Raw genomic sequence first — 21,306 nt, forward strand, 5'->3', positions numbered from 1 at the left:
CATCCAGTTGAGTGCACATGACCCAAATTCAAGCCCCCAGGCTCCACCTTACGGGGAAAGCTTCAAAAGCAGTGAAGCCATGCAGCAAGTGTCTGTCTTCTCTCTCAATTTGTCTGTTTTCATCTGATAAAAAATAAGTGATCAAGGAGTTGGGCGGTAGCGTAGCGGGTTAAGCGCACGTGGTGCAAAGCGCACAGACCGGCTTGGTCCCAGTTCGAACCCCCGGCTCCCCACCTGCAGGGGAGTCGCTTCACAAACGGTGAAGCCGGGCTGCAGGTGTCTATCTTTCTCTCCCCCTCTCTATCTTCCCCTCCTCTTTCCATTTCTCTGTGTCCAACAACGACAACAACAATAATAACTACAACGATAAAACAACAAGGGCAACAAAAGAGAATAAATAAATCGATTAATTAAGTGATCCGGGAAGTGGTGCTGTGGATAAAGCACTGGACTCTCAGGGATGACGTCCTGAGTTCAATCCCCGACAGCACATGTACCAGAATGATGTCTGGTTCTTTCTCTCTCTTCCTATCTTTCTCATAAATAAATAAATAAATAAATAAATAAATAAATAAATAAATAGGGGGTCGGGCGGTGGCGCAGCGGGTTAAGCGCACGTGGCACAAAGCGCAGGGACCAGCCTAAGAATCACGGTTCGAGCCCCCGGCTTCCCACCTGCAGGGGAGTCGCTTCACAGGCGGTGAAGCAGGTGTGCAGGTGCCTGTCTTTCTCTCCCCCTCTCTGTCTTCCCCTCCTCTCTCCATTTCTCTCTGTCATATCCAACAACGAACATCAACAATGGTAATAATAATGACCACAACGAGGCTACGGCAAGGGCAACGAAAGGGGGGGAAAAATGGCCTCCAGGAGCGGTGGATTCATGGTGCAGGCACCGAGCCCAGCAATAACCCTGAAGGAAAATAAATAAATAAATAAATTTTAAAATAAAATAGTAGTAAACTGATGCGGTCTAACTACATCAAATACAAAACTGAAGGGTCAGGGGTCGATAGTATAATGTTTATGCAAAGAGACTCTTACACTTGAGGCTCCAGAGTCCCAGGTTCAATCCCCCTGCACCACCAGAAACCAGAGTTGAACAGTGCTCTGGTTAAAAAAAAAAAAAAAAGGACAGGTGAGGTGAAAGAGACCTCCAGGGACAGTTGGGGCAGAAGCGTAGGTTCATGGGAAGTATGGCAGAAACCCAGAGGGAGCAAAGCCACAGCCGCCTCCCCCAGCTGGGAAGATCTCACATCACTGGAAGCACTTGGCATCCTGAAGGTGGGCCCCCTCCCCACCATGGTTACCTAAGTGTTTACAGAACAACAAGGTTGTAGAAATAAAAAAAAGCAAGAACAGGTGAACAAAGCATTCACCCTCCTTTGTACACCACTTCCGGATCCTGCCATTAAGGTCCACGTCCCACTGGGCTGTGGGGTGTAGGGGTGAGTCTCCCAGTCTACATTTTGCATTTAGCATCTGTAGCCAGGCTTGCTGGAAGGCTAGAGGAGGCTTTGCTCCTTGCAACTTTTTTTATTAAATGTTTTATTTATTTATTTATTTCCTTTTGTTGGATAGGACAGAAAAAAATGGAGAGAGGAGGGGAAGATGGGGGGTAGGCACCTGCAGACCTGCTTCACCGCCTGTGAAACGACTCCCCTGCAGGTGGGGATCCTGACTCTGGTCCTTGCGCTTTGCACCACGTGCGCTTAACCCGCTGTGCTATCTCCCTGCTCTGCTACATTGAACTTGAGTACCATTAGCAGGCCACCAGGCTAGTCTGACATTTATGAAAAAAAAAAAAAAGCATTTTATAAAGTCTTTTTTTATTTTATTTATTTTTTGAGAGAGATGCAGAGAAAGAAACACCAGAGCTCTGGCTTCTGGTGGTGCGGGGGATTGAACCTGGGACTTAGGAGCCTCAGGCATGACAGTCTGTTTGCATAACCATTATGCTGTCTCCCCCCCCCCAAAGTTTCTAATTAAGACTGTGAATAGCACAATTACACTGCATTGTGAGTGTATGTACATTAAAAGTGCTACTTTGTAAAACTGGAACTTTTTATTTTTTAAATTTATTTATTCATGGCAAAAGAGGAGAAAGAACCAGACATCACTCTGGCACATGTGCTGCCGGGGATTGAACTCGGTACCTCGTGCCTGAGAGTCTGCTGCTTTACCACTGCGCCACCTCCCGGACCACGGCTTTGGAACTTCTACAGTCTGCTGTGATTTCTTTGCCCACTGTGGAGGCAGAGCCGCCTTGCATCTAAGGCAGGATCACCTCGTTGTGTTCTCTCTCCCGCCCCCGGAACTAAAAACTGAAGCATTTCCGAGAAGCTACAGCTACTGTTTTACCCCTGATGTTTACAGGACTCGTGTTGGAAGTGATGGCATGAGTTTCACAGAGGGTAGCCATGTGAGAAAAAAAGCAAATTTATCAACTATAAACATAAACCCTTTTAAGCCTATGAAGATTACTCCCTTTAAATGGATATATGTTTTCTAATTTGGTGAAATAATTTCTCTAAAGACTGAACTCCCTTTTTTTGTTTGAAAGTAAGCAACTTTTCTAAATAGTTCGGTTGTACAACTAAGGTGGATTCAATTAATTATAACAGGGTAATCTGAAAGATTCAAGGGTTCTTTATCTTATTTTTACCACAGCACTGGTCAGTTGTGGCTTCTGGTGGTATGGGGAAATTGAACCAGAGTCTGGAGCCTCAGGCAAGTGAGTCTCTTTGCATAACCATCACTAGCATGCTATCTACCCCTACCCCTGACCTGACCAAGGGTTCTTTTTTTTTTTTTTTAACCAGAGCACTGCTCAGCTCAGTGCTCCCTTGGGGAGGGGTGGGGGTTGAACCGGGGACTTTGGATCCTCAGACTGGAAAGTCTTTGCAGAACCCGAATGCCAGCTTCCCAGCCCCCAAAGTCACCTTCTGAGCTTCTTGATCTCAGATATCTTTCCTGTGTTTCCACTTTTCTGTGTGTTTTTCCCCTTTCTGACTCTAGTTTTGGTTCTTAGCCAAGCCTGTTTCCAGTCCTCCATTTAGCAGCTTAATTTCCCCACGGGTGATAGCATCATTCACTGCAAAGATGGTTTCTGAGGTCTGATTGTATAGTATTTCCATTTTTAATAGCTCACATATTTATTACTACTGAGTCAGGTAACAGGAAGAGATACAAGGCTGAGTGGGGTCCTAATCAAGTGTGCAAGACAACAGAGCTCCGCTCAAAATCCTAGCAGTCTCTCCCAGCATAAACATGTGTGCATCTTAGAGAGGAATCCTTATAGACCCAGCTTTGTTCTGCTCCAGTGTCTCCTCTTGGAGTTGTACCTTTGAAGTACCATGGAATCCTGGAAAGGCAAAAGTGGTTTTCCTTCCTTTAACATGTTTGGAGCTCTTTTAGTATTTCTATTTTTTATGCCAGAGCACTGCTTAGCTCTGACTTATGGTGCTTGGGATTGAACCTGGGGCCTTCAGTGCCTCAGGCTTGAGAATTTGTTTGTATAACCATTATGCTGTCTCCCTAACCTTGTGGTTTGTCTGGGACAACTGGCCAGGGTCCCTGTACCACTAGTGCATCATGGGATCTGGTTGCCTTTTTTTTTTTTTCCAAATATTTTTTTCAAAATGTCACAAACCAAATGTCTTTGGCTTTTATTTATTGACTTGAGAGCGTCACTCTGGTACATGCATTGCTAGAGACTGAACCTGGGACCTCATACTTTAGTCTAGTACTTTATCCACTGTGCCAACTCCCAGAACATACAATTTTATTTTCAAATTTGTCTTTTTGAACCTTCTTGGGCCTCTCATACTTTAATAAACCTCAAAAGCAGGAATTAACTAGGACCTCGCACCCACTTCACAGAAGAAGCTCGTCTGCCCATCTGACTTCCTCTAAACATGCCCTTGTTGGCCAAGCCAAGCCCTCAACTCCATTCTCCTTTTATTTATTTATTCCCTTTTGTTGCCCTTGTTTTATTGTTGTAGTTATTGTTATTGAGGTCATCATTGTTGGATAGGACTGAGAGAAATGGAGCGAGGAGGGGAAGACAGAGAGGGGGAGAGAAAGATAAGACAGCTGCAGACCTGCTTCACCGCCTGTGAAGCGACCCCCCCCTGCCGGTGGGGAGCCGGGGGCTCGAACCAGGATGCTTCACGTCGGTCCTTACGCTTCACGCCACGTGCGTGCCCTTATTCCGCTGCGCTACCGCCCGACTCCCTTCTTCTTCCTCTTCTTAATATGTATTTATTAATGAAGATGGGGTGGGTGAAGGAGAGAGCCAAAACATCAATCTGGCATATGTAATGCCAGGGACCAAACTCAAGACCTCATGCTCTGGGCCACCGAAGTAAAGATTGGTTTTATTTATTCATTTTTACCAGAATACTGTTCAGCTCTGGCTCAGGGCGGTGCGGGGTTGGACCTAGGCAAGGCAATCTTTTTACAGGGCCATTACTGGTTCTTGGCCTGGTTCCTCCACTCAAACCTCCCACTCAACCTCCCTGGGGGCGGGGGCGCGTCTTCCCCAAGGAAGAAACTAGAGCAGCAGCACCCTCTAGTGGCCAGCGTGGGGTGCGCTCGCTGAAGCCGCTAAACTAGGGACTCGGGCCAGAGCGAGAGCTGCGCAGCCTGCAGCCTGGCAGGCCCATGGAGCGGCGTGGTGCGCGGTGCAGCTCCACAAGTGTGCGGCCCTGCTATGCAGAACAGGTGTTCTCGGGCCTGACTCTGTGTGGGGTGCTGTGCTCGTTGCTGATTTTGCAGGGAGACGGAGACACTTGTTGGGGGCTGAATCGCATCCCCCCCCCAACCCGTGCGCTGTAGTGCCAGCCACCAGCACTCACACCGCAACAGCGCTCGCTCGGGGGTGAGGCCTTCCGGGCGGCGTTCTGGCTAAAATACGTGGGTGGCGCAGTTGGCTTTAGACACATGTGACCATGCGCAAAGACCCGGATTCAAGCCCCCCACCCCACCCCCCTCGCTGCAGGGGGGAGCTGCAAGAGCGGTGAAGCTCAGGAAGGGGGTGTCTCTCTCCCCCTCCTCTCTCCGTTTCTTTGTCCTCTCAAATATAAAAAAAGTAAACTTAAGAAATTGAGCATTACTAATAAGGCGGCTAGAGTGGTTAAGAGGCGACAGCCGCAGCAGGGCGCGGGCACCCAGCGGAGGGGAGGCGGCAGCGCCTGCGCGCCAAGCCCCGAGCCCGCAGGTGCTTTGGCCTGGAGGCCGGACGAGGACGGCACTTCTGCTACGGGTGTGTGCGCTGTGGTCCTCTGCTTGGCAGCTCACACCAACTACAGAGAATGAAGGATGCCCCGGGTGCGGCGGAGTACGGACAACCATCTGGAGCGCCAGGGAGAGGAACAACAGTTAGGAGAGAAAAGAAGTTGGGGCGGGGGGCGGTGGCGCACCCGGTTAACTGTTCTTAGCACCCTCCGCAATGATCCGGCTTTGGGCCCCGTTCCCCACCAGCAAGGGAGACACTTCAGGAGCGCTGAAACAGTTTCTGCAGGTGCCTTTCTCTCTCCCTCTGTATCTCCTCTCTCCTCTCGATTTCTCTCTGTTCTGTCTGGTAAAATCGGAAGGAAAAAAAAAAGCCGCGGCGGCATGGATTCATAGTCGAGCACCAAGCCACAGAGATAGCATAGGTGGCAATAAATAAAAAGAGAACTCTGTCCTGTCAAATAAAACAAGGTGGATGGGGCGGGCGGGCGGTGGCACAGAGGGTTGAATGCATATGGCACAAAGTGCAAGGGCCCGTGTAAGGATCCAGGTTCTAGCCCCAGGTTCCCCACCTGCAGGGGGGTGGCGTTACAAGCACTGAAGCAGGTCTGCAGGTGTGTTTCTTTCTCTCCCCTTCTCTGTGTTCCCCCTTCTCTCGATTTCTCTGCCCTCTCCAACAACAGCAGCAGCAATGGCAACAATAACAGTAACAACAAGGACAACAAAATGGAGAAAATGGCCTCCAGGAGTAGTGCGCTTGTAGTGCAGACAGAGCCCCAGCAATAACCCTGGAGACAGAAAAAAAAAAAAGGAGGGGGGGAATGGCTGCTGGGAGTGGTGAATTCATAGTCTTGGCACAGAACCCCAGTTATAACCCTGGTGGCAAAAAAAAAAAAAAAAAAAGAAGAAGAAGAAGAGGAAGAAGATGAAGAAAGAAACCAGACACACTCTTACATGCAATGCTGGGGTCTGAACCAGAACCAGAAACTTCAGGCATACAAGTCCAACACTCATTTCTCCAGCTGCAAAAAATTCTATCTTAAAAAAGGGGGGGAGGGCGGGAGAGTAGTATGTTACCATATACAAGGATGCAAGTTCAAGCCCCTGGTCTCCACCTGTAGGGGAAAAGCTTCACGAGTGGTGAAGTAGGTCTGCAGATCTCTCTCCCCTTCCCTCTCAACTTCTCTGTTCTATCAAATGAAATAGTTAAAAAGAAGAAGGAGAAGAAAGAAAGAAAGAACAAACTAAGGAAAGTTGGTGGAAGATCATGTTCCAAACAGGCCACCCAGTGAAAGGGCTCAGGCCTAGGGGGAGGAGGAAGCTTGTGTGAGGGCATCCAGGACAACGCTGGGGGTGCTGAGTGGTTCCCTGAATCACAAGAGGCTGCTCACAGGGACGAGAGGCTCCTGGAGGACACATAGCCTCCAGCAGACACAACCTTCACCCCTGCAGGTGCAGAGTGGGGGCTCAAACCCACGCCCTTCTGAACTGTAATGTGTATGCTTAACTGGGTGCTATCTATACTTCTAATAAAAGGACAGGGTTTGGGGAAATATAAAGAAGAAACTAGAAATCATGAAGAAAAATAAGTAAAGGGCCAGGCGGCGGTGCACCAAGTTAAGTGCTTGCATTACAGTGCACAAAGACCAAGGTTCAAGGCCCTGGTCCCCACCTGCAGGGGGAAGCAGGGCTGCAGGTGTCTCTGTCTCTCTCCCTCTCTATCTCCTCCTCCTCCTCTCTCAATTTCTGTCTCTATCCAACAATCAATCAATAAAGTAAAATACATATTTTTTAAAAAACAAGTCTTGGAAATTTAGTTACTGTGCTTGAGAATCTGAGTTCAAGCCCCAGTTTCCCAACTGTGAGGAGTAGATTGGCAAGCTCCTTTGTCTCTCCCTCTTATCACTTCCCCCTCTTTCTCTCTATTAAAGGAAATGAAAGGGAAGGAAAAGAAGGGGGCTTGGGGAAAGGAAGGAAAGGAAAGGAGAAAATAATGATTGCCTAGAGAGGTGGTAGATTCATTGTGCAGGCACTGAGCCTTGGCAATAACCCTGGTAGAAATATGTCTTACATTTGAATCTTATTTTGAAAACTACTTCTTTCACAGTAAAAGCCTCTATTAAAATTTTGATGATCAAAATTGGTGTGTTGGTATAGTGGTGAGCATAGCTGCCCTCTGAAGTTCTACTTTTGAATGAAGATTGTAAAAATGTTTATAGTGCATAATACAATCTGTAGTCTTCTGTTTTCTGTAATATTTCTCTATTAGCACTTGGAAATAAAGCATTGCTTCTAAAGATAAAAAAAAAAAAAAAAAAAGCAAGTCTTGGGGGCCGGGCGGTAGCACAGCGGGTCAAGCGCACTTGGCGCATAGTGCGTGGACCGGCTTAAGGATCCCGGTTGGAGCCCCCGGCTCCCCACCTGCAGGGGGGTCACTTCACAGGCGGTGAAGCAGGTCCGAAGATGTCTATCTTCCTCTCCCCCTCTGTCTTCCTGCCCTCTCTCGATTTCTCTCTGTCCTATCCAACAATAACAACAACAACGATAAACAACAAGGGCAACAAAAGTGAAAAAAAAAAAGGTCTCCAGGAGCAGTGGATTCGTGGTGCAGGCACTGAGCCCCGGCAATAACCCTGGAGGCAAAATAAATAAATAAATAAATAAAGCAAGTCTTGGTGACAAGGTATTTTAAAAAAGAAATACAAGTAATGAAACTGGCTAGGAAGAAGGGAATTGTGGAAGAATTGAATAAAAATCTACCTTGCACCTTAAGAACAACTATCTCAGGGATCCCAGTGCGACATTTTATCTTTGCTTTTCCTGTTCAGTAGCGACCTGAGCTCAAGGCTTTCTCTGCAAAGAGAAGAAATGCTGGTTAGCAGTTGCTAAGGGTTACATCTTAATTGGTCTCAAAATTCTGGACAGAGTTTAAGCATCCCTTGCAAAGGAGGCGCCAGGCCGGCTAGCTTCAGTAGATCTACGGATAGGATAGGGTGCCCTTAGAGCCCCAGGTGAGAGGAGTTGTCCAGAAGTGGGGCTGAAAGGGGAAGGAGAGAGGGAGTGAAAGAGACCAACGTTTCTAAACGGGGAGAGATCAGACTTGCCTTTGGGTTACTACAAAGGAGCCCACTGAGGGCTGCAGAGAGTTCGCTGTGTAGGCCCCGTGCTTTGCCATGTGTGCAGCCGGGGGCTGAGCCCTGGCACCACATGGATGGTGCAAGGGTACAGAGGAGGCTCTTGGTGCCCTGCTGTTATCTTTCTGATGAAAAAATACGCACCACAAGAAAGGCAGGCCGACAGAAAGAGCCCTTGAAAGACAGCGTGTGGTGAGATTTGCTCTAATCCAGTCCTCCACCCGAACAGACAACAGATGGCTTGGGTGGCTTGCCATAAAAACACAGCCACGTGTGGGGGCTGGTGAAACGAAACACACATTAGCGTGATGGGGGAGGCACCAGTTCAGATCCCCGGCCCCCACCTGCAGGTGGGAAGCTCCCGGGCAGTGAAGCAGGTCTGCAGGTGTCTCTCTTTCTCCTATCACCCTCTCCCTTCTGTTTTTGTCTCTATCCAAAATAAGTTTAAAAAATGTAAAAACAAACAAACCCAAGAAAACAAACAAAAACCAGGGGACCCGGCGGTGGCATACCTAGTTAAGTGCACACGTTACAATGCACAAGTGCATAAGGACCTGGGCTCAAGGCCCTGGTCCCCACCTGCAGGGGGAAAGCTTCATGTCAAGCAGGGCTGCAGGTGGCTCTCTCCCTCTCTCCCCCTCCCCGCTCAATCTCTCGATCCAGTAGTAAATAACATGTTTAAATGTTGACATAAGGGAGTCGGGCTGAGCACAGCAGGTTAAGCGCATGTGGCGCAAAGCACAAGGACCAGCGTAAGGATCCCAGTTGGAGCCCCCAGCTCCCCGCCTGCAGGGGAGTCGCTTTACAAGGGGTGAAGCCGGTCTGCAGGTGTCTGTCTTTCTCTCCCCCTCTGTCTTGCCTTCCTCTCTCCATTTCTCTCTGTCCTATCCAACAACGAACAACATCAACAACAACAATAATAACTACAGCCAGGCTACAACAACAAGGGCAACAAACGGGGAAAAAAATGGCCTCCAGGAGCGGTGGATTCATGGTGCAGGCACTGAGCCCCAACAATAACCCTGGAGGCAAAAAAAAAAAAAAAAAAAAAGCAGCCCTTCACATCACTCCCCCTGGCAGGGGTCCGCTTTAGTCCCTGGGGCCATTTCTGCTGTCCTCTCCCGAGTGACACCCTGAGGGCCTGCCAGTCTCTGAGGGGCCGGGTCTCCTGGCCCTGCTGGTGCCACCATGGTGCGCAGGGACCCCTGCAGGTGGGGGGTGGGGGGCACGGGAGGCCGGGGTACTGAGTCAGGGAGGCCTCTGCCACCGCGTCTCCTGGACCAGAGGCAGGTGGGTGGGTGGCTGGGTGGGGGGCAGCTGCGGTCGCTCCTCGGCGGCTGGGGTGGGCGAGGGCCCGGGCCCGGTGCTCAGCAGCCGGCGCGGCGGTGGAGGGCGGTCCCTGCGCACCCCCCCCGGCGCCCCCCGCCCGCGGCCCCCACCCCTGGGCGCCCGGAGAGGCGGCGGTGCATTGTGGGGCCGGCGGGTGGGTGGGCGCGGCCGCCGCAGCGGGGCCATCTTCGGCGGAGCGATGGCGCCGCGAGCGGTCGGGCCGCTGGTGCTGGCGCTGGGCGGCGCGGCGGCGGCGCTGGGCTCGGTGCTCTTCGTGCTCTGGCGGGCCTACCGCGGCCGGGAGCGGCGCTGCGAGCGGGGCGCGGCCGCGGCCGCCGCGGAGCCCGAGGGCCTCCCCGAGTGGGCCGAATGGGCCGTGAGTGCGGGCCGGCCAGGCGCCGGGCGGGCGGCGGGAGTGAGCGGGGGGCGGCCCGGGCGGCTGGCGGGAGCCCCGGAGCCCCGGAACCGAGATGTGGGGGGCGGGGAGGCCAGGGGGGCCCTCGGGCTTCCTCGGGCTTCCTCGGGCTCGCGACGCGGCGGGGTCTGCGCAGGCGCGCGGCGCGGGGCATGCCGGGAGAGCTGGCGCGCGCCGCCGCCTCCCCCCCCCCCCCCGGGGAGGGAGGGTCACGGTCACGGGCGCAGGCTGAGCGCGTGCCCCGCAGCCCGAGGAGCGCGAGGAGGAGGAGGAGGAGGAGGAGGAGGAGGAGGAGGAGGCGGCGCTGGAGCAGCTGGAGCAGCGCGAGGTGCTGGTGCTGGGCCTGGACGGCGCGGGCAAGAGCACGTTCCTGCGCGTGCTGGCCGGGAAGCCGCCCCTCGAAGGCCACGTCCCCACCTGGGGCTTCAACTCCGTGCGGCTGCCCACCAGGAACTTCGAGGTGGACCTGCTCGAGAGTGAGCCGCCCCGCCTCGCCCCGCCGGGGGCCCGGGGGCCGGGGGTGGGGGGACGGCCCTGAAATGCCCGGGCCTCCAGGGGTGCGGCGTGCAGTGCAGTGCGGTGCCCTTCCCTTCCCTTCCCTTCCCTTCCCTCCCCTCCCCTCCCCTTCCCTTCCCTCCCCTTCCCTTCCCTTCCCTTCCCACACACGCACGCCCTTATGGTCAGCTTCCTCCGGCCTGGTCACCTGCCTCCCACCAGGATTCTCGTCGCTCCAGCAGACTGCCAGGCGCTACTTGCTCTCTCTCTCTCTCTATGTATAAGGGGGGGGGGGTGCGGCCTGGTCACCTGCCTCCCACCAGGATTCTCGTCGCTCCAGCAGACTGCCAGGCGCTACTTGCTCTCTCTCTCTCTCTCTATGTATAAGGGGGGGGGGTGCGGTAGCGCAGCCGGTTAAGTGCAGGTGGCACTTAGTGCAGGGACCAGCTTAAGGATCCTGGTTCGAGCCTCGGGCTCCCCACCTGCAGGTGGTGAAGCAGGTCTGCAGGTGTCTGTCTTTCTCTCTCCCGTCTCCCCTCCTCTCTCCATTTCTCGCTGTCCTATCCAACAACGATGACAACAATAATAACTACAACAATAAAACAACAAGGGCAGCAAAAGGGAATAAATAAATAAATGAATATTTTTTTTTAAAACGGGGTGGGGTTGGGGAGTACTCTCCTGACAGTTCGAGGAAACTAGAAAGTGAACTGGCTGCTTGTGGGACGACAGCATCGTGGTTCTACAAAAAGACCTTCATGCCTGAGGCATCAGAGTCCCAGGTTCAATCCCCTGTACCACTATAAACCAGAGCTTAGGAGTGCTTTGGTCTTTTTTTTTTTTTTAATATTTATTTTCCTTTCTGGGGGATTAATGGTTTACATTCAACAGTAAATACAATAGTTTGTACATGCATAACATTTCTCAGTTTTCCACATAACTATACAACCCCCATTAGGTCCTCTGTCATCCTTTTTGGACCTGTATCCCCCCAGAGTCTTTTACTTTGGTGTAATACACCAGTCTTTCTTTCTTCTTCTTCTTCTTTTTTAAAGATTTTATTTATCTATGAGAAAGATAGGAGGAGAGAGAAAAAGAACCAGACATCACTCCAGGCACATGTGCTGCCGGGGATCGAACTCAAGACCTCATGCTTGAGAATCCAAAGCTTTACCGCTGCGCCACCTCCCCGACCGCACCAGTCTTTCTTTTTAATATCTTATCTGTTATTTATTTAATGAGAGAGATACAGAGAGAGACCAACCAGAGCATTGGCTGATGGTGGTACTGAGGATTGAACCTGGGACCTCAGAGCTTCAGGCATGAAAGTCTTTTTTGGGGGGCCAGAGGGAAGCGGGTGGTGGCGGCGCAGCTAGTTAAGCTCACCATATCACCATGTACGAGGATCTGGTTTCTAGCCCCCACTCTCCATCTGCGAAAAGAACCCTTTACGAACGGTGATGCAGGTCTCTGCAGGTCTCGCTGTCTTCCCTTCCCTCTCAATTTCTTTCTGTCCTGTCAAAAATAAAAGTAGAAAGAAAAATACAAAAGGAAAAAATGGCCACCAGGAGCCTTGGATTCATAGTGCCAGCACCCCAGAGATAACCCTGGTAGCAGAAAAAAAGATAATGAACGATGAGTGTCTTTTGCAGTACCATTATGCCCAAGAGCTGAGCAGTGTTTTGGTAAAACCAGAAGAAAAGTGAGGGTGAGTGTATAGCATAATGGTTATGCAAAGGGACTTTCATGCCTGAGGCTCTCAGGTCCCAGGTTCAATCCCCCACACCACCATAAGCCAGAGCTGAGCAGTGCTCTGGTAAAAATAAGAAAGAAAGTGAACTGCTCTCATTATTAATAAATAAATAAATAAATAAATAAAGTGGAGGCCTTTTTTTTTTTTCTTTTCTATTTGTCACTGCAGATAGACCTTTTCAGTGGGAGCAGAGGGAAAGAAAGACACCACAACACCCAGTGTGGTAGGGGACAGGCCTGAACCTAGGCCATGCACAGGACAAAGCAGGTGAATTAAGGTTTTTAAAATTTTTGGAGAGACTAAAAAAAATTTTGGAGAGACTCAAGCTTCTGTTTCCCACCTGTAGGGGTGAAGCTTCACAAGCAGTGAAGCAGGTCTATAGGTCTCTCTCCCTCTCTGTCTACTTCTCTTCGCTCAGTTTCTCTCTCTTCTATCTAACAAGAAAAAAAAAAAAGCGGGGAGAATAGAAAGAAAAGGGAGCATGGCCACCGGGAGGAGTGGGTTCATCCTGCAGCCACCAAGCCCCAGCGATAACCCTGGTGGCAATAAAAACAAATAAAAAGAGCGATCGGTATCCCCCTTCAGTCTGTCTGCTGAGGTCACGGGCTTTTGTCAAATAGCGTTCTCTGCCGCTTGCTTCTGAAGGGACATTGGGTCAGGAAGACATCTGACTGGGGGCTTCCTTCATTCTGTCCCCTCCGGGCACTGCCCCCTCCACCTGAAAGCTCTTCTTCCTTCCCTCCATAGATAGAACTCATCCTTGAAGAATCAGGCCAGGGCAAGCCAAATAGCTCACCTAGGGGAGTTAGGCCGTAGCACAGTGTGTTAGTGCACGTGGCGCAAAGGACAGGCGTAACAAGGATCCCGGTTCCAGCCCCCGGCTCCCCACCTGCAGGGGAGTCGTTTCACAGGCGGTGAAGCAGGTCTGCAGGTGTCTATCTTTCTCTCCCCGTCTCTGGATTCCCTTCCTCTCTCCATTTCTCTCTGTCCTACCTAACAACAATGACAGCAATAATAACTACAACAACAACAATAAAAACAAGGGCAACAAAAGGGAAAATAAATAAAATTATTTAAAAAAAATAATTAAATAGCTCACCTAGGACGTTACCTGCCTAAGTATCAGGTGCAAGCCCAACCCCACCACATAGCAAGAGGGTTTGGTGCTGTGGTCTCCACTCCTGTCTCTCTGACCTCTGGCTACAAAAAAAAAAAAAGGACTTAGATCATAGGAGCAGACAGCATAATGGTTATGCCAAGAGATTCCCAGGTTCAGTCTCCCGCACTACCATAAACCAGAGCTGAGTAGTGCTCTGATTTTAAAAAAAAAAGGCAGCTATAGTGTGAGGCCCTTCTCTGTCATGCCCCCCCTCAGGCAAGGTGAAGATGGGCTCCTCTTGTATAGCATTTGGGTTTGGTCTCTGGCTGTCAGACTTAATGGTGGGGCCTCTGAGGTGGGCTGGGTGCTCGGTGGGCTCAGTCCCTCTGGCCTGGGGCCCACTTGCCTGCTGGCCTAAGCTGGCTGCTTCTGGGCCCAGACTGGAGCAGGCAGTGCTGTTCCCCTAGAGTTCAGTCCTCTGACAAGCTTCCTCTGTGCCCCACTGCCCACCACAACTGTTTCTCAGAACCTGTATCAGGTCTGGTTTCCTTATTAAGGGCCCCAAAGGTCCTTAAAAGTCACCTTAAGGAGTCAGGTGGTAGCACAGTGGGTTAAGCGCACATGGTGCAAAGCGCAAGGACCGCATAAGGATTCTGGTACGAGCCCCCCCACCCCCGGCTCCCCACCTGCAGAGGAATCACTTCACAGGCGGTGAAGCAGATCTGCAGGTGTCTATCTTTCTCTCCCCCTCTCTGTCTTCCCCTCATCTCTCCATTTCTCCCTGTCCTATCTAACAATGACGATATCAGTAACAACAATAACTACAACACCAATGAAAAACAACAAGGGCAACAAAAGGGAAAATGAATTTTAAAAAGTCACCTTAAAGCCCGGCCCTTTGTGTCCCAGCCCACCTGCCTCTCCTGGGCAGGGGGGAGGGGGTACCTTCCCAGGTCCCAACCACTCGCTCCGCTCCACTTCTTTCCCGCCCTTTGCGGATGTTTCCACGCTAAGCACAGAACCTGGCCCACCTTACTCACCTCTGCGTCCCTGGCACCCAGATCAGTGCTTGGCCCCTAGGAAGCACTCCGTAGCTCCCTGCTGAGGGCTGGGAGGACCGCAAGGGGCGCAGAGCCCACAAGTGTCAGGGTGTGGGTGACCAGTGGGGACCAAGGAGGCCACCCAGGCTGGAGGCACCACGTGGAACTGAGTGTGGAGTTTTCAGGGGGAGAGAGGGCTGGGGGTGGAGGGCAGGCCCTGGGAGGCTGACCCACTCTGCGTCCCCCAGTCGGTGGCAGCCAGAACCTGCGCTTCTACTGGAAGGAGTTCGTGAGTGAGGTGGACGTGCTGGTGTTCATGGTGGACTCGGCCGATCGCTCTCGGCTGCCCTGGGCACGGCAGGAGCTGCACCGGCTGCTCGACAAGGACCCCGACCTGCCCGTCGTCATCGTGGCCAACAAGCAGGTGAGGGGGCGGTGGGCAGGGAGCACTGGAGAGGGAGTCAGGCCTGATCCCCCCTCCTCTGCTCTTCGATCATTCTCAACTCCTGTCTGCCCATCTCCGTGGTCCCTGCTACCTGGCACGTGGGAGAAATGAGAAAAAGCAACCGAGCACTCATCCGTGCCAGGCGCGGTTTGAAGGGTTTGATGCCTTCCCCCATTCCCAGTGGGACACTGGGGCTCAGAGACACATCTCTGTGGCTGTACATCTTGAACACAGCTGGTCTAAATTTTGATTTGTTTATTTATTAGTGGATATAAACAGAAATCAAGAAGGGAGGGGAGATAGGGAGAGAAAGACACCTTCACCATTCGTGAAGCTTCCTTCCTGCAGATCGGGCCTGGGGGCTCGAACCTGGGTCTCTGCACATTGTGACATGTGCGCTCAGCCAGGGGCACCGCCACCCGGACCTCCATACTGAATTTGTGACGCCCACTCCAAAGCCCGTGCCTTTTTTTTTCTAGAACTTTTCTTTTTCTTTTTTTAAATATTTTATTTTATCTTTTGAGAGATACAGAGAGAGGAAGACACACAGAGAGAAACACCAGAGCCCTGCACAGCTCTGGCTTGTTATGGTGCGGGGGGATTGAACCTGGGACTTTGGAGCCTCAGGTATGAAAGTCTCTTTGCATAACCATTATGCTATCTACCCCCGCCTCGTTTTTTCTTTCTTTTTAAGCGAGCACTGATTAGCTCTCGCTAATGGTGGTGCTGGGAGATTGAACCTGGGACCTCTTGAGCTTCAGGCATGAGATTCTCTTTGCATGACCGTTATGTAACTTTTTAAAAAATTATTATTTTTTTTGTTTTCTTTTATTTACTTATTGGCTAGAAACAGCCAGAAATTGAGAGGAAAGGGAGAGGCAGAAAGACAGTTGCAACACTGCTTCCCCACTTGTGAAGCTTTCCCCCTACAGGTGGGACAGGGGCTTGAACCTGGGTCCTTGCGCATTGTAACGTGCGCTCAATCTGGTGCGCCACCACGCAGCCCCTGCCTAACCATTATGCTATCTACCTTGCCCATCCCCTATGTCTTTTCACTGTGCTGGGTCACTGTGACAGCAGGCTGTGGGGCTGAGAGCAAAAGCTGGGCCCTGACTAGAAGCTATGGGTAGGGACAAGACTGGCCTTTTGACAGTCGGGGTCTCTCCTTAGCCTCCACAAGCCCTGTGGCCAGCCTCGCTGCTTTTCATAAATGTCCCAGGTTATAGCCAGTCTGGGCCAGAGGGAGGATTTGTCCTCAGATCTTCTCTCTGCTCTCGACCACTCCACTGTGCCTCTCCCAGAGGCCAGAGTGCTGTCCTGGATCCTGCCAGGCCTGATTGCCACCCACAGTAGAAGGCAGCACTCTCAGCATGTTTCCTGTGCCCGTGTCCCTGACATGTGGGGCACGTTTTCTTTTTTTCTTTTTTAATATTTATTCATTTTCCCTTTTTGTTGCCCTTGTTGTTTTTATTGTTGTAGTTGTTATTGATGTCATCATTGTTGGATAGGACAGAGAGAAATGGAGAGAGGAGGGAGAGACAGAGAGGAGAGAAAGACAGACACCTGCAGACCTGCTTCACCACTTGTGAAGCGACTCCCCTGCAGGTGGGGAGCCGGGGGCTTGAACCGGGATCCTTACGCCCGTCCTTGTGCTTTGCTCCACCTGCGTTTAACCCGCTGCGCTACCGCCCGACTCCCTTTAATTTTTTTATATTTATTTCCCCTTTTGTTGCCCTTGTTTATTTATTGTTATTGATGTCAGCATTGTTAGATAGGACAGAGAAATGGAGAGAGGAGGGGAATCCGGAGGGGGGAGAGAAAGATAGACACCTGCAGACCTGCTTCACCGCCTGTGAAGTGACTCCCCTGCACTTAACCCGCTGCGCTGTCCAACTCCCTGTGGGGCATGTTTCTACCAGTCTGGAGCCAAGCCATGCATCTGTGGCCTCAGATTCTCCTGCCCACCAGGAAACACCAGACAGACGCTTATAAATAGGGCACCCACGTGACCCAGTCTGCCTGGGACGTTTCCCATCCATGTCCATTGTCCTGGTGATTATTAATAGTGTGCATGCTGGAGCCTCAGGCATAGCCCCTTTGGATAATGAATTATATCCTTGTGTTTATTTATTATATTGCATTACTGGATGGAGAAAGAAATTGAGAGGGGAGCGGAGGGGAAGATACAGCAGGAAAGAGACACTTGTAGCCCTGCTTCGCTTGTGAAGCTTTCCCCCTGCAGGTGTGGGGCAGGGGCTTGAACCTAGGTCCTCACACACTGTAACGTGTGTGTTTAACCAGGTGCGCCACTGCCTGGCCCTGTGCCATTGTATTTATAACCTACAGGAGAAAATAGCCAAGGTGCCACAATTCTCTGCACTGCTCCAGGAAGAACCCTTGACCTTGGGCCGGGGTTGGGGTGTGTCACCCATCGGCCATGCTCACAGTGGCTTCCTCTCCTCTCCTGAGTCCTTCAGTGGCCAGGGTGGGGGTGAGGTGGGGACTTGGTCAGGAAGGAGCCCTCCTGTGAGGTTCTCTCCACTGGAGGGGTGTCGGGAGCCGACAGGATTCCCGCAGGTGTCCCTGACCTGGCCACCAAACCATGGCGGCTTTGAGACCTGACTGCCGCTGAAGGGCCCCCTCACCCAGCCGGCCAGCTAGATGCCCAGCATCCAGCAGGAGCTGCTGCCTATACAGTGGCGGGGGCAAAGGGGGGCAGAGAAGAGGGCCCTCAGCACCCCGGGAGCTAAGCCGCCCCTCGCGCACAGGGCAGGGCGTGTCGGGTCCCCAGTGCCATCTCCCTTCCACCGCAGGACCTGAGAGGCGCCGTGAGCATGGTGGAGCTGCAGCAGGAGCTGGGCCTGTATGCGGTCGACAGCCAGCGGGAAGTGTTCCTCCTGGCGGCCAGCGTCGCTCCTGTAGGATCTGGCTTCCAGAACCCCGGCACCGTGCACATCTGGAAGCTGCTCCTGCAGCTGCTGTCCTAGGCCGGCGCCTCCCAGCCCCGAGGACCCCCTTTGCTGCTGCTCCTGCTTCTTCATCTACCCTCCCACCCTCACCAGGCAGGGCCCCAAGCCAAGGAAGCCTTCCTGGTGAGGTGGCCTTGAGGTGATAACGAGAGGTGGGAGACGATGTCTGGCTCGCTCCAGGCTGGGTTCAGGATCCTTGTTTCACCCCCTGGGCACCCTCCTCCTCCAGCTGCCTCTCCCTGCATGCCTGAGAGCCCAGGGTCAGTGTAGTCAACAGTGACTGACCCCTGCTGGTGACTTGGCACACTCGTGTGTGGTCCACATGAGCCCTTGCACCCTGTCCCATGCTGTCCTGCATCCCAGCTCTGTCCAGCTGCCTCATGGCCTTGTGTAACCAACCCCCCATCTGGCCCCAAGACCGTTTCTAAAGCGAGGTGTTTTCTTTCCCACCTGGGAGATGCATTTCCCAGCTCTGAAGATGAACAGTGCCGGGACAGACCTGGAGATGCTGGCACGGAACTCTGAGGATACCTACCCTTCCCCCCACAAGCCAGCCCCTGACCGACAGAACGAGCGGTTCTCAACCCTGGTCAGAAAAGCCAGGACCTCCCAGCACAGTGAAGCTGGAAGCTGCAGCTTGGGCACTGGCTGCCGCCGCTGTGTTTACAATCTGTGAAGGAAGCTTTGGAACTATTTATTTATTTATTTATTTATCTATTTATCGACAGAAGGAACAGGCCAGGGTCCAAGGTTCAGCTGCCAGGTGGTGTTATCCAAACCCCAGATGGTTGCCACGGAGACAGTAGTGCTCTGAGGAAACCCCCGGAGTCCTGCATGGCTGTGAGCACTTGGGGTTTGGGTGAGACGACATCGCCTGTGTCCACTCGGCCCAGTATGTAGTAGGGCCTCCTGGGGAGTTAACAGGTGACTCTGGAAGTTTTGGTCCTGTGAACCCAGGTAGAACCAAGTGGGAATTGGCTGACCAGCCGTCAGCATAGCCTGTGGCCCATGGCTCCACCCCTGAGGACCCCTGAACCCAGCTGAAGCACAGCCGGACAGAATTTCTGCCATCCTCTATATGTTGTGTGGCGCTCCTGTTTCCGGTGGCCAGCCAGTGTGAAGTCAGTCTCTGTTCACTTTTGTCTCTGGTGAAGGCCGAGAAGAAGCCTTCGGGCTGCCAGGCCAGGGAGGAGGTAGCTACCGCAGATGGACTTTCATTTACTCACTCTTATTCTGCAGAAGAGCTGTCCCACTCGGTTGGCTTTTATAACTGAGACTCGCGAGTCTGTGCCTTCACCCACCTCACAATGCCCCAGTGTGTTCTGCGTGAACCCCAACGGAAGCCTTGTTCTCCAAGATGCCGGGGAGCTCTCTGCATCCGCAAGGGACTTGTCCGCTTGTGATTGATCTTTTGCCAAAGCACAACTCAGCTCTGGCTTCCTCTGGGGCCTTGTTTGAAATGCTGAAGGAACTCTGGGTTGTAGCCTTTGAAACTTGACTGCCAGCTTTTTGTCCGTCCCTCTCCCCCACCCCCCACCCCCACACGCGGCAAGAAACTTCTGCCCTAAGTACTCCACTCTGCTGGCTAGGGCTTGACAGGCTGTCACTGGAACAAGGACCACTGAAGGGGAGAGTCTTTTCAAATTAAGGTCTGCCCTTGGGCTAACGTGGCTCATCACAGAGTAGTCCCTACATCCCCAGGAGGACGTAAACTACATCTATTTGAAGATCAGCCTTGGAGTGGAGAGGGGCTCACTGGGTGGGACATGCCAGTCAGGGTGCTAGCAGTCAAGTGCCAAATGTGCTTACCCGCTGTGGTTCTGGCCAAGACCAGATCTGGAGGAGGGAGTAGGCCTTTCCTGAGACCAGCTAACTGCCTGCCCTGTGCTGCTTTTCCCAGTTGGTCCTGGGTGGAAATTTGACTCAGAAGGCCAGTGTGAGGCCAAGCTAGTCTGGGGGAAGCTGTAATACAGCCACCCCAATTCTGTACCCCCTCCCCCCAGCATGGGAACAAGGAGTCCTGGGGCCAGCATTCTAGTCAGGATGGTTGGAGGCACAGTTCTGAGAGCCTGTACTCACTCGTCACAGGAAGGGGTAGCTCCATTCCTGCCAGACCCCCATGGCTGGGTCCCTCACTGGAGACCACTCCTGTCATCTCTGGCCTGTTGCTAAGCCTCTGAACATGGGTACATGGGCTTTTGGGCTACCGGTCCCAAGAGTTTCTGATACCCAGGACTGCATCCAACATCCGCCCAGGCTCAGATACTGATCTCTGCTCTGGTCCATTGGCTGGTGAAGTGCCAAACCCATCGATGACACCCCCCTGGCCTCAGCCTGTCACTCCTGGTGTGCTGCTATTAGCTACTGCCAGCATTTCAAAGCAGCTGCTAAGCTCCCCTCCCTGTCCCAACAAGTCCTCCCGCCTGCCCTGAGAGGGGGTTGGGGGGGGCTTTCCTGACTCTTCATCTGCTGTTACCAGGAGATGGGCCCCTGGGGAAGGAAAGGCCTTGCTGTCTCAGCCCAGGCCTGGGGCCCTGACCTGCTTCATCTCGGGTCAGAGGCTACATCAAAACAGCACAGGGGCTGTTTGAGGCGCACAATAAATGCCCACAACAAAGTGTTTTCCTGGAATTCTGATTTTGGGGACCGGGTGTGGGAGGTGGGCCTAGAGTAGCCCTTTCCCAGGTCCTGCTGCACATGTTGGGTGGGGCAGAGCTCAGAAGGCCCAGAGCCATCTTCCAGGGGCACTGCCCCATAGCTTCTGGCAGCTTGCATGCCCAGGCAGTCCGCCCCTACACAGCCAGTCTGGTGTAGGATGCCACACAAATGGCATCTCCAGGGCATCATGTCGGGTTGAACTTCCAGACAGGGAGAGGTCACAGCACCAAGGCTCCCCCAGGGCCATAGTGTCCCCATGTGATGGGCCAGGGGGCTCCAGTGGCTCCCGCAAGTGACAAAGCAGGGACCCCATAAGCACGTACAGGCTACTTTGCTGGCCTCGACAGTAGTCAAAGGCAGCAGGAAGCCAAGTGGGGGGCCACAGGGGAAGGCTTCCTTGAATTGGCACCAGGACTGGGTAGGAACAAGGCAAGCAGTAGTCAAGAACACATAACCTGCATGCATGAGGCCCTGAATTTGAGTCCCACCACAGGCAGAGCTGTGCTCTGTCCAAATCATAAAACAAAGTTTAAGAAATGGGGCTGGGCAGTGGCACACCAGGTTAAACACATAGCACAAGGATCCTAGTTCAAGCCCCCGGCTCCCCAACTGCAGAGGAGTCACTTCACAAGCAGTGAAGCAGGTCTGCAGGTGTCTATCTCCCTCTCTTTCCTCTCAATTTCTGTTCTATCTGTTAACAAATGGGGGGGTCGGGCGGTAGCACAATGGTTAAGCAC

The 21,306-nt window shown here is 52.6% G+C and overlaps 1 protein-coding gene across 2 annotated transcripts; it reads left to right on the forward strand.

Annotated features, from left to right (window-relative positions):
* Positions 1-9,860: 9,860 nt before the first annotated feature.
* On the forward strand, positions 9,861-20,531 carry ARL10 (ADP ribosylation factor like GTPase 10). 2 transcript variants are annotated; one of them, XM_060197178.1, is made up of 4 exons: positions 9,861-10,071; positions 10,358-10,586; positions 14,746-14,921; positions 17,756-20,531. In XM_060197178.1, the coding sequence occupies exons 1-4, from the start codon at positions 9,895-9,897 to the stop codon at positions 17,927-17,929; spliced, it is 756 nt and encodes a 251-aa protein (XP_060053161.1). In that variant the 5' UTR covers positions 9,861-9,894; the 3' UTR covers positions 17,930-20,531. The 2 variants fall into 2 exon arrangements, with proteins under 2 accessions (XP_060053161.1, XP_060053162.1); XM_060197179.1 differs by having other exon boundaries at positions 9,863-10,071; positions 10,382-10,586.
* The last annotated feature ends 775 nt before the right edge of the window (positions 20,532-21,306 follow it).

This window comes from Erinaceus europaeus, chromosome 9 (assembly GCF_950295315.1).
Source record: "Erinaceus europaeus chromosome 9, mEriEur2.1, whole genome shotgun sequence".
NCBI classification, from domain to species: Eukaryota; Metazoa; Chordata; class Mammalia; order Eulipotyphla; family Erinaceidae; genus Erinaceus; species Erinaceus europaeus.